This window comes from Acipenser ruthenus, chromosome 9, assembly GCF_902713425.1.
Source record: "Acipenser ruthenus chromosome 9, fAciRut3.2 maternal haplotype, whole genome shotgun sequence".
NCBI lineage: Eukaryota > Metazoa > Chordata > Actinopteri > Acipenseriformes > Acipenseridae > Acipenser > Acipenser ruthenus.
This window is the reverse complement of record NC_081197.1, coordinates 7,440,827-7,452,505: the sequence shown is the minus strand read 5'-3', so window position 1 is coordinate 7,452,505 and position 11,679 is coordinate 7,440,827. Positions and strand designations below refer to the sequence as shown.

Genomic DNA, 11,679 nt, shown 5'->3' with positions numbered 1-11,679 from the left:
CCAGGGGATTGTGAGAAGTGTTAATCCATGCACGAACGCATGCCTTATACATGTGATCATCATCATTTGTTACAAAGGACCATGGAATAAATACAGGTAATTAAATCCACATGAATTCATAGGTCTGAGTTCAAAATGAATTACTTCAGAACTCAGCAGAAGTGCATAAGAAATATAGGTGTCATTCCTGTGGTATTCGGTCAGAATTCACTAGGAAGCAGCAGCCATTACTTTAAAGTGTTACAGTGCTATATTATGTGTTGGTTTTGTGAGTGGACAAGGAGACTGATTCAACTGATCAGAGACTGACTGAGTTTGTACCAATTAACCTGATGTGCCAGATAGTATCCAAAATCCAGTCCAATTAAACTGAAGTGTTACCACACTCTTCAATTATCTGTCCTAATTCAATGTGCTTTCAGTGTTTCTCAAGCCAGTATGTAAATCAATGAAAAATGCTTTTCAGTTTCAAGAAGTCTGACTTTCGGGCTCAGAAGAGGTTGCCATGGGAACACTACAAAATAGTGTAAGCCATTATAGTGGTAATTGGATCACGGCTAGGAAGGGGGTCTTTGTAAATGCCTACCCTATGGTTCAGTACAGTATGTTGAATGTTAATGGGTATAAAGGTCAACTTGAAAACTAAATGCAGTTTGTGTTCTGAAAGGATTGTTTCTTTGCCTCCGGGTGGCATCCATTTATTGACAGCTTTTGACCCCTGGGAATACTGCTTTTAATAAAGTTGTATTTATCCATGGGGACGCTAATCATAGACCTACAATATTATTATATTTTTAAAAAACAAATCAAAGTAAAAAAAACTAAGTAAAATGGTGGACATGATCGGCCAAACTTGCATTGGTGCTGCGTGGGTTTATGGCTGTGATCGGTTTATAAAAGGTAAAGGTGCAACACAATGGGCATTGTAATGTGATTTTCTATACTGTGATATTTTCTATTGTGATATTTTGTAATAACTTTAAGTTGCCCTGGATAAATATATATATACACTGCTGTGCAAAAGTCTTAGACATGTTGCATTTTTCTACTCTGATGCATTCAATCAACAATTTACTCAAAGCCTCCACTAGTGTTTTCTACTATTATAACAACTTGACTTACATAAAGAAAGGTCATCCCATGCCAACTCAACCAGTGCCGTTGCCCGTCCGTCTCTGATTTTCCTAGAGAAATTCACCTGGGGGTTTTCAGACACGCTGAGATCAGGAATGATAGCCATTATTTTTTTTTTTTTAAATGTCCCCTTCGACTTGTGACCTTGCCAGACAAGGGGTAACTGACGAGTTTTATTCAAACTTCAGCCTAACTATTTACCCTGTAGAGGATGTGGGTCCCAAAATGTAAGTATTGCTGTAAAAAAAATCACCCAAAGATATGTTTGGATAGATGTTAATGAGATCTACAAGCATCAAGCAAAATATTTTGGTATCCAGGGATTTTGGATTTTTGAAGTTGCATTTGTCATGCATTCAAGCTTATGGTCACTTTGGTGAGGTTAAAGTACCACATAGTTCTATCCAAACTGGCTATTTATTCAACTGAGCATTCTCTGAGGATTGATCTAGAGGAAAAAGTAGCAATGTGGGCTTCCAATGGCTCTAGCGTGGAGCTGAGGGGTTATGAACTTGCATATGGGACTTGAGACTTCGTTGTTATGATGACACATTTGAAACTACAAAAACCTTACTTAGTGCAGAAGTAACATAGAGATCCAGCTTCTCCCTGCTGACTTGACTCATCAAATGGCAAATGGAGCTTACAATACGAGTTATGTGCCTACCATTTACTGTGGCCTGTATTTCATGCTTCAGTTTAAAAAAAAAAAATCCACACAAGCAATTGTATTGAGAAAAAAAAGACCTGTTCAATTCTGAATTGAATTTTGGGAGATGTACATCTATAAACAGTGTAATCTTTAAACTATTGCATGGGGGGAGAGAGCCAGCTACAGCTACACGTTGAGAACAGGATCTATAGTACATAGGCAGCATCCAGTAAGGTGAACCGAGGACGCCCACTAACACATATTTGCCACAGCAAAAAGTTTCACAGCTTAATAAAACCAAGTCTATTTGAATTTACATGTAATGAAAACTGTTTCACAAACAATATCTTTAAAATCAATTCTGATGCTTGAGGTTTAGTATCACAGACATCACCTTGGGTCAATGCAGTCAAGGCGTCAGGTCAAAGGTCAATGCTCGAGAGACAGTTCAGGGTTTAGGCCTCAAAGGGCTCGTTGACATGATAAAAGAATGAAAATGAAGAGTCTTATTCCTTCAATACCTTAACGTAAACAGTAATACTATAAACAATGTTGTCTTAATCAGCGTTGAAACTTTTCAAATAAGAAGCCATGCTAACCTGGAAGTATTTTGAACGTTTGCTTTGCTGGGCTCTTGAAAGAAGTTACCATAAACCCATAATGACTGTTTATTACAGATACTGATTTCTAGCTCTGTCTAAAGATGATTCAGCAATACCTTCTGGAGTCACTGTATGGACAATAACTGCCTTTTCGAAGACAGGGCACTACTGGTTGCTCTGTTTTGTTCTTAGAATAAAAGGTCAGAAAATGTATGTGGTAACTGAACAATACATCATCAATCAAGGCCCATATTTATCTGTCTGTGTTAATCATGCAAATAACTAGTATACAGACTATACAGAAGGAGATTGTGAGTAAAGTCAAAGGTTTCCATGGGGCAGGTTAGAGGACTGAACCCAAGTGAGACAAATTAATACAACAAGACCAACATCCTTATTTACCCCAGTATTGTATACAAGCAGATGTTCCTTTCAGCCACAATGTGCAAGCTTCATCCAAATCTGTGTTGACAGTGCTCGTGATCAAATCTATTCCTGACAGGGCTGGTCTGCCTATTCATTCCATCTCTGACTGTAAAAACTCTTAATAAAAATCAATTAGTTATCGCTGCCAGGCATGTTCCCTCTCTCAGTCTTTCCCACTTGCTCTGGAGATCACAATTACATTTTCAACTATACATTTCAAATCGTAGTTTAAATCATACCAATCTACAACTTTTTCTGCAGTTGTTTTTCATAGGATCCTATTTATATGCTTGCTGGTGCAGGGATATATCAAATTGATATCTGTTCATTGTTATAGAATAATTTCTTAGCAGATGCCCTTATCCAGTGCGACTTACAATTGTTACAATTATATCATATTATTTTTTACATAATTACCCATTTATACAGTTGGGGTTTTACTTTACTGGTAAAGTATCCTGCTCAAGGGTACAGCAGCAGTGTACCCCACCTGGGATTGAACCAACAGCCCTCCGGTCAAGAGTCCAGAGCTCGAACCACTACTCCACACTGTTATAGTTTGTTCGTATTGAGTCATCCAGATTTAAGATTCAAATTCCCATGGTTCAATGCGAACAATCTTGAAAATAGGAAAACACTTTACATATCGTTTTTACAGCATTAGCACAAGTATAATGACTACAGTCAGAGCATTAAAGCTTTTATTGTAGGCTCACAAAAGGATGCATTAACTCTGGAGACCAGCAACTCCTCATTAGCTCTCTCTCTCTCTATATATATATATATTATATACACACACAAACCAAATTACCTTTTGTTCAGAAGAAATCTAACATTCCCTAAGTGATGATGGTGCTCGTCCCAAGGTTCAATTAAAGAAGGTTCCTTTATGGTAAATGTAATTAAACAAATTATTATGTATTATTATTCCTTTTAACAAAAGCCTGCCTAATCCATTAGGTATTATCTTTGGTCTTTCAAATAACAATTTTAGGAATAACCTAAAGGGGCTGCCAGAGATGTACTGTACATACCCTACACCTCCCCTCAAAACATTAGCAATTACCTCTCATTAGGAAGAGTATTGCTTTAATGTTTCATTTACATCTGACAAACCAAAGAAAATAATTGTCTGCAATTATTAATATAAACCAAATGGGAACATTTCAATCAGTCTGGTTGATTTGCTAAAAGCATAAATTTGTAAGTAGGGGACAAAAATCTGTCAGGCAACACTTATGTAACAATGTGGATTTGTATTCCTGTTTGAATACGTGTATTACAATATTCTTTCAACGGCAATGAACTTTGATCCAATCCTCCAGTACAGGAGGGTCTGAATATCGGCGTCCTAAAATGTAGAAACCTGATTTTTGGCCAACGTCATTTCACTGTATTTGTATGTGTTAATGTTATGTTTTGAAGTATGTCAACCAATTACTCCTGTGGGTAAAAAAAAGTGTATGTTTAAAAAAGCACACATCTTTCATAATGAAAATCAAAGATTCAGTACTTTGTATCATACTGTTCTGCCTACAGATACACATCGACTTGTGTATATATATATATATATATATATATATATATATATATATATATATATATATATATATATATATATAAATCCATCTGAATAGAAATGTACAGTAGGATAACTGGGATTACATTACTCCAGACAAATGGGTGACAAGCAGCGACTTTTATTTGAAACTTGATTGATTCTCCATGCAGAAATTATTCATGCTTTCTACTTCAGACTTTACATGTCCCTCTCAAAGCTAAAGTCACTTAACCTTTTGAAATGTAATTGCTTTTCTTACATTTTCCCTGTAACTAGATTTTACCCCCAGCGTAAAGGCTACATTAATTTCTACTTTATTAGCTAGATAGATGCCTTCTGAAGATTACTGTTCCAATTAAGAAGATAGTTCAATTAAAAAGGTCAGACCTTATCATTATCAGTCAATTATTACCCTAGTTTACCACAGTATAAAAATGACACAGTATGCAAAACCCTATTGCTATTTCCAAGAACCACACTGTTTCAGTCTCTCCGTGCCTCCCAGCCACACTGCTTCACTGTCAGGATAAATGGATATACAGAGAGAAAGAAAAAAACCCTCTCATTCAATATAATATATGTCACATTTATGTGCAGTACATATGTGTATTTATCGCAAGGTCTTTAATGAAAATTAGAAAGAATGATGGTAGAGAATTTACTTGTCATGAAACAAGTTTGTGTGGACTTTATTGTTCAAGTCTTTCCAAATGTCCTTCTGCTGCAATGGACCCAATTAAAGAGCCAGTATCACGTTCATACAAGTTATAACAACATCTGTAAGATGTATTGGACCTTATTGTCCCCTTTCTGGATCCCTTGAAATAACTTTCAGTACTTTTCAGCATTACGAACAGCGTCGGGGAACTCGGATCTATCCTGAATATTTGTGTTATGTTTACAGTTTTGGCTGGATACCCGGAATTAGTGTCTTCATTCATTCCAATCAGGTAGTAGCAGGTGCAGCCTAATGACAGTCAATAGATGTGTCTATTATTTTGACTTGAGAGTTTCCCACCAAAAATACACACTCGGGTCCCTCAGAAATAGGAAAACGAGAGAATGTAAAAACACAAAAACATTTTTCAGGTTAAGTCAAATTGTTTATAATTGAAAAAGGAAAGCATGTAAAAGACAATGAAGAGAAAACTATGATGCTGGATCTTTAAACCCAAGCACTCTATTAGGGTAGGGTTTTGGCGAGAGGGCACTGTTGCATGTCGGATGTCGGATCACAGACCAGTAATAATCCCAGATTCTAATTACCCATACCGTGGTTTTAGTAGGGTGTAACTAAAGGGACAAGCGACAAGGCACAGAAAAACGGCAGTGGGGGTGCCTTTGTCTCTTGTAACCTCAAGAACAGCACCCCCGACCGGAGCAGCACATTGTGAGCGGAGGACTATATCGAAGACTCCTTGGCAACTCTTTCTGTTGATCCAAAGGGATAGGCCCCACGCTGCATAAAAAATAAAACAACCCTAAATAAATCTAAAACAAACACAACATGGTAAATGACAACACTGTTACAATTTATTTAATAATTAGAAATAGGCGACCAAGTGACTTTGCACTGCCCCTCAATGGCATTAAACCTATGTGGGCTCTTGAGTTAAGTGTAAAAAAAAAACAAAAAACAATTATAACAATAATAATAACAATTTTCACAATCATTGACACAGCTTCTGCAAGATATACAGCGTAATTTAGAAACAGATATTACTTTTATACAATAAACAGATTAGACTTTCAATTGGTATTCATGGAAAGACAGAAACCAACTACATGTTTTACTCCAATAACTGGTACAGCACATTAAATTGGGAGAAAAACATGGAGTGCAGTTAATTAATACATTACTAATACAGCTGATACTTTACATTAATTGCACTCTGTGTGACTGCAGTTTAAGATCATTAAAATTGTATTTTACCCACGGTTGTCCATCAATCAAACTGCAGTCTGACTACGCTCTGCAGTAGTTTGTCCTAACAGTTTACCTGCCTTTCTGGAAGAGTTTGTGTAGCCTGTACAGATATATCTTACAGTGTTTGTCATTCTTACAGAGTTTCTAGAAATAGCATGTCACAAGGTAAAGCCAAAAAAGAGAAAATCAGCCTAATTGTGTAGAATTAGCCTTCTATGTACGTTATGAAATTACCAGCTTTTCACAAGATTAGCTGGAAAAGGGCAGGAGAAGCATAATCATCCAGCATCTGCCATGGCTGTAGTGTTATAAGGACTCTCTCAGGATCGGCAGGGGCTGCGTCACTCTCATATGAAGGCTGAGTAGCCTATTGATCAGTGTGGCGGTTTCCTTACAAGGTAGGGGAGCTTAAACAAACAAAGCACACGTCTACAAAGACACCTCGTCCATGTTCTCTCAACATTTACTGCCATGTGTCTTTTAGTAACTGGTGAGATTTTCTACGACCAAGATATCAAGCTGATCAAGTCAATTGGTTAGAGATGAGGACTTGAGCAGAGAGAAATTAAAACCCTAGTTCAATCGCAACTGGCCTGTAAAGAAAAAATTTTTCCAGCCTTCCACGATATGAAACTGCTGCAAATTAAAAGTAAGCTACTACCCTTAGAATTGGAGCCAAATGGCACAAATGGCCCTTAATAACTTTCTAGTTCTGCTGTGCGGTAATGCAAGCAGACTGCCTTCGATCTATCCCAGTGTCAAGGGCAGTGTACAGTTCAATCTCTTAGCCAAACCACTTTGAAGATTTAGGTGATGTACATTAAAAACATGGAAGTCCAGCAGGATCTACAGATGTAATCTTGATCCACCATGACAATAATCTCATATACATTTTTTTTTTTTTTTAATGATAGATTTTTTTGTGTAAAAACCCAGAACAAATAGAGAATGTTTTTGTTAAATGACAGTTTCCCATAGTTTAACTTGATAAACTGCAGTTCAAGAATAAGAAAGGATATTAAATTAGGGATGTATGCGTCATAAAAACTTGACATAAATTACAAATAAAAGCCACTGAATCCTCTAGTGTACTCCAGGTAGATTAAGTGTTAAATTTTGAAAGCAGAGAGAAAAAAAGAATACAGGTTATATATTTATGGGTCATAAATCTTGTATATTCGTTCTTTAAAAAACAAAAACTAAAAAAAGTAATAATAATGAATATAACCATAAAATTGGATTTAAATATTTTTTTTATTCTAAATAGAATGATCACAAGCTTACCACTAAATCAAGATATTTTAGTCAAGCACCTCAGCATAGCCTTGCTTGATAGTGCATATGTCTGGTTCTACTGATACCACGGGGGAGATAAAACCCACCAATCAAAAGCAGAATGCAGTTCTACCTCAGTCAAGCACTGGTTAAGTGGAGAGAACATGTAAAAGTTGGGTTTGTGGCAAAACAAACTGTCTAGGGGACAACTTGTTCCAGTTATCAGACAGTGTTCTATTGAACATGATCCGAGTTTTGTTTGATTGTTCATCAAAAAACAGCAAGAGTTGTGGTTAAGATTAGAATTATACAAATGATAACCATGGAAGCACTATTCTGTGCCTGGGATGCCCAGTGACGTTACCAGCATCGGTGAGCTCCAGATGTTGATGGAAGGAGAGATGGGTCAACTTCTAGTTTTCAAAGTCTATGATGTACAAGGGCTTAGAGCTGCTGAACTACACAGAGCAGCAATTTCCGTGACTTGGAACTAAATGTGGCAACAGCAGTGAAGAAAGAGGCCTTTACAACTTCTGGGTTTGGTTAGTCCCCAGGATAGCAAGTGTACAAAGTCTGTTTCAAGTTGCATCCATTTTTACTTTTCCAGTAGTCAAAACGACAAACTGTCTTGACATTTTTTAGGTTCTTGTGCAAAATTGTTTCAGGTTCCAGTTCTGCTCAGTCCCAGGCATCTTTCTTCATGATTCTTTCTCCTGCCTGTCCATATTGCTGCTGTGTTCAAAAGCATCAGAAAAATATATTTTTAATAAGACCTAGAGCTATATGCAATTATCAAGAATCAATCCAAAAAGCCTCATGCTGGAGGGGCACAACATCCTGAGCTATTGCAGTATCTGCAGTTATATAGGTAAAACAATGGTGGTAAACATAAGTAAAAATTCAATGGAATTAGTTGTAACAGTCGTCTATTGGCACAACTTAAGCACAGCACATTAACAAATCTCTTTTGTGCTATGAAGGAATCTTAAGGGAGACATTTAAATAAATTACATTTAACCTCCTTTGAGATAAAAACAAAAAACAAAAAACACTCCAGTCATCTGCTGTAAACCAGGATGGCCACGATTAGGCAAGTACAATTGGAACGTTTCTATAATCTTACAAAGTTGTTGTCACTTTTTAACAGGATGCACGTTTAATTCGTAGTACGGTTCTTATAATGCGTGACATCCAAAATATTAGCATAGCCCCTCCTTAGTTACCATAAAATAACACGCACTGGTGTTATGCTTAGAAGTGTGTTGTAAACCCATACCAAAATAAAAAAGGACTGGGTTAAGATGACTTTCTTCCAGGAATAACAGCACTCCTATCATATCATGCTAACTCTATTACCTGAAATTATGCCACTCTCTCAGACTTTCCCAAAGAGCTGAAAAAACAAAACAGAAGGTAATTGCACAACACGGGGTAACTTTAGATTCTAGTTTATAAACATTTTCTTTTCATACACTTTGCACACAATCCCCCGAATGAATTCCCCCCCCCCCCCCCCCCAAACACACACACACACGGGGTAGGGGGTATAGCACAAGGTAATAGAATCAAGTGGAAGAGTAAACAATGTACGAACAACCTGGTGTAACATTACATTACATTGCAGCCTCAGATAATATCCGCAAAAACTAGTTTCTGTGTGTGTTTCTTTTCACCTGGTATTCTATTACCTTGTATTTGGCTACCTGCTCACCACATTAAAAGCAGCACCCATTAATTTAATGCAGTCTTCTATCTACAGTATGGCGACATTAGTAAGTACTGCCCTCGACTGATTCACACAACACCCTTTTTTCACATATAGTCTGCATATCATGTACATGCACTCCTGTGAAAAGCATAGCATTTTCAACAACCTTATGCTTGCATTGGAAACATCCTGAAGCTTTTGTATGATATTAAACTTCTCTTTCACTTTGAGCTACCCTATACATAATTTTAGAAATGCTGTACATGATAACCAGACATGATTTTTCACAGAAGTCTATACAGCCATGGATTAAAAAAAGCTAAATGTAAAAAGTGGTCTTTTTTTATTTATTTCATCCTGAGATTTAAAAGGACAGGTTTATCAAGGTCTTCATACCAAAGTGCAATCTGCCGTTACAAAACCAGCAACAAACAATGTAGGCAACCTATTGATTTCTTGAACTGACATCATGGAGTTTCTTATTAGTAGTTTTGTAACATAAAAAAGGATCTTGATAAACCTGGAATCATAGGATTCTAAAAGATATAAAGGAATTAGACAATTCCACAATATACTGTATCTTCCCAAATGCACGTGCATTTGAAAGCATGCAGGTTTATTTTTTTTGCTCTTCATGTACATTTTAAATTATACATATTTCATATAGAGAGATTGGACAAAAAATAGATCAGATTTGTTGTTCAATCACAATATATAAAGATATAATTAAAACATACACTGATGGACAACAAAATAAAAAATCAGAACTGAAATTTGGAAAGTAAAAAGATGTAGATTGGATTTTATGACTAAATTTACTCAAAACAATTACATGTGGTTTTACAAGTTCCAATTAGGATGGCTGTATAGCAGTCCTATCAAGCCAAGAGCCTTAAACGAAGGGGCAGTCTTAAATAGATAGAATTAGAGCAAGGAGCCAGGGTAAAGACAGAGGATTTGTCGTAATGAAAAAGGAACACCATTATTAAAATGCCTGAACAATCAAAACACCAATCTCTTCCTGGATTTATAGGAGGCGTCTCATTTTTTTAATTGGATTGATTGATTGGACTCACAGCAAGCGGATCAGCAGCAAAAGCAGCCACGCTGTTTCTCATCTCATTCTCACTGCCCCTCAACGGGATCAGAGAGATGTTACCCAACCTGGCGTCCAGAGGAACCCGGGACGCACACACCTTCATCGAGTCTGAGGGCCACACATTCCCGTCGTGCTGCAGACAGCCAAGAGGGGTATGGAGAGATCAAACACAAGAGGTTAAACGGATACAAAATCACCCACAAAATATTTATTATGCTGGAATCAATCAATCTAATAACCACATTTAAAATGTATCCAAAAGTATTGTTTCTGCAGTCTTAAGGATTGGCTTTTTGTTATCATAATTGTTCTTACACAGAATATTTACTTATATTGTTTAAATATTTTTATTCTATGCTTTTAGTGGTCCAAGGTTAGTATTAAGCAATCAGCAACAATGGTAGGTTCATGATAATATAAGAGAATTGAACAAATGTACAGTCAACAGTATAACAGCACCATCTGAAGACTTGACTTTCATGGTAGAATCGTGAATTGATAAAAACAAACATACAAAAAAAATAACGCCTGCAATCAACAAAGCTTCCCTCGGCTGCTTTAGACAAGTAGACTTTAGACTTTCCCACTGTGAAGGTTATTTCCACTGCCAGTGTTATATAGTTATAACTCTTAGCTGGGGAGCTCTCACACTCTCCTAAATAACTCACCTGTATACTTAGAAAGGTGGAAAGCCACTCCCTCATCTCTGTCTGGGTGTCACAGCACAGGTACCTGCAGGCAGGTGAAATGGGTGTGGTTAGTATCAGGGTAGGGCCCTTTTGATATGGAGAGATATGGCCATGAGTTATGAGAAAATGTAACATCCATTTAAGATTATGTTAAACTCTTTAATATACATCAGGAGTGCTGTACATTTTAAAAGTTGAAAACGTCTATCTACATCAGAGAGAAAGAAACAAGTAAATGCAACATGTGAGTGACAGGATGGGACTTTTCAGATTACTGTCACATAAAGCCCAGTATGAGACGGTACGGGTGAAAGCTGACAGCATCTATATATGAATTAAACCACATGGTCAATGCCTGATTAAATCCACCAGTGTATTGTGCAGATTAGAAACCCTTCAAATTGTGTAAATGGAGCACACACTTTTGCGCGCTGGAGCGATTCATTTGTCGTATGTCAGGATGCTTCAATTTTAAAAAGTGCTGACAGCAGGTGTTAGGGCAAGAAGCTTTATAAAAATGCTGGGGTGTACAGCAGGCACACTTCTACCATAGGCAGTAAACCTCAGTTTAAGTTACTTTGCAAAATACATGCAAGTTTTATATAT

The 11,679-nt window shown here is 36.9% G+C and overlaps 1 protein-coding gene across 9 annotated transcripts in view; it reads right to left on the bottom strand.

The window, feature by feature from the left end:
• Nucleotides 1-5,886: 5,886 nt before the first annotated feature.
• LOC117962612 (arf-GAP with Rho-GAP domain, ANK repeat and PH domain-containing protein 1-like) overlaps nucleotides 5,887-11,679 on the bottom strand; it is a 65,933-nt gene continuing 60,140 nt past the window's right edge. For 6 of the 9 annotated variants that reach the window (XM_059031020.1, XM_059031026.1, XM_059031024.1 and 3 more), the window contains 4 exons: nucleotides 11,053-11,116; nucleotides 10,362-10,517; nucleotides 8,934-8,970; nucleotides 5,887-8,309 (listed from right to left, as the gene is read on the bottom strand). In XM_059031020.1, coding sequence (XP_058887003.1) covers nucleotides 8,953-8,970; nucleotides 10,362-10,517; nucleotides 11,053-11,116 — 238 coding nt within the window. In that variant the 3' untranslated portion in view covers nucleotides 5,887-8,309; nucleotides 8,934-8,952. The remainder of the gene's footprint in view (nucleotides 8,310-8,933; nucleotides 8,971-10,361; nucleotides 10,518-11,052; nucleotides 11,117-11,679) is intronic. The other 3 variants (XM_059031025.1, XM_059031027.1, XM_059031028.1) reach the window with 3 other exon arrangements.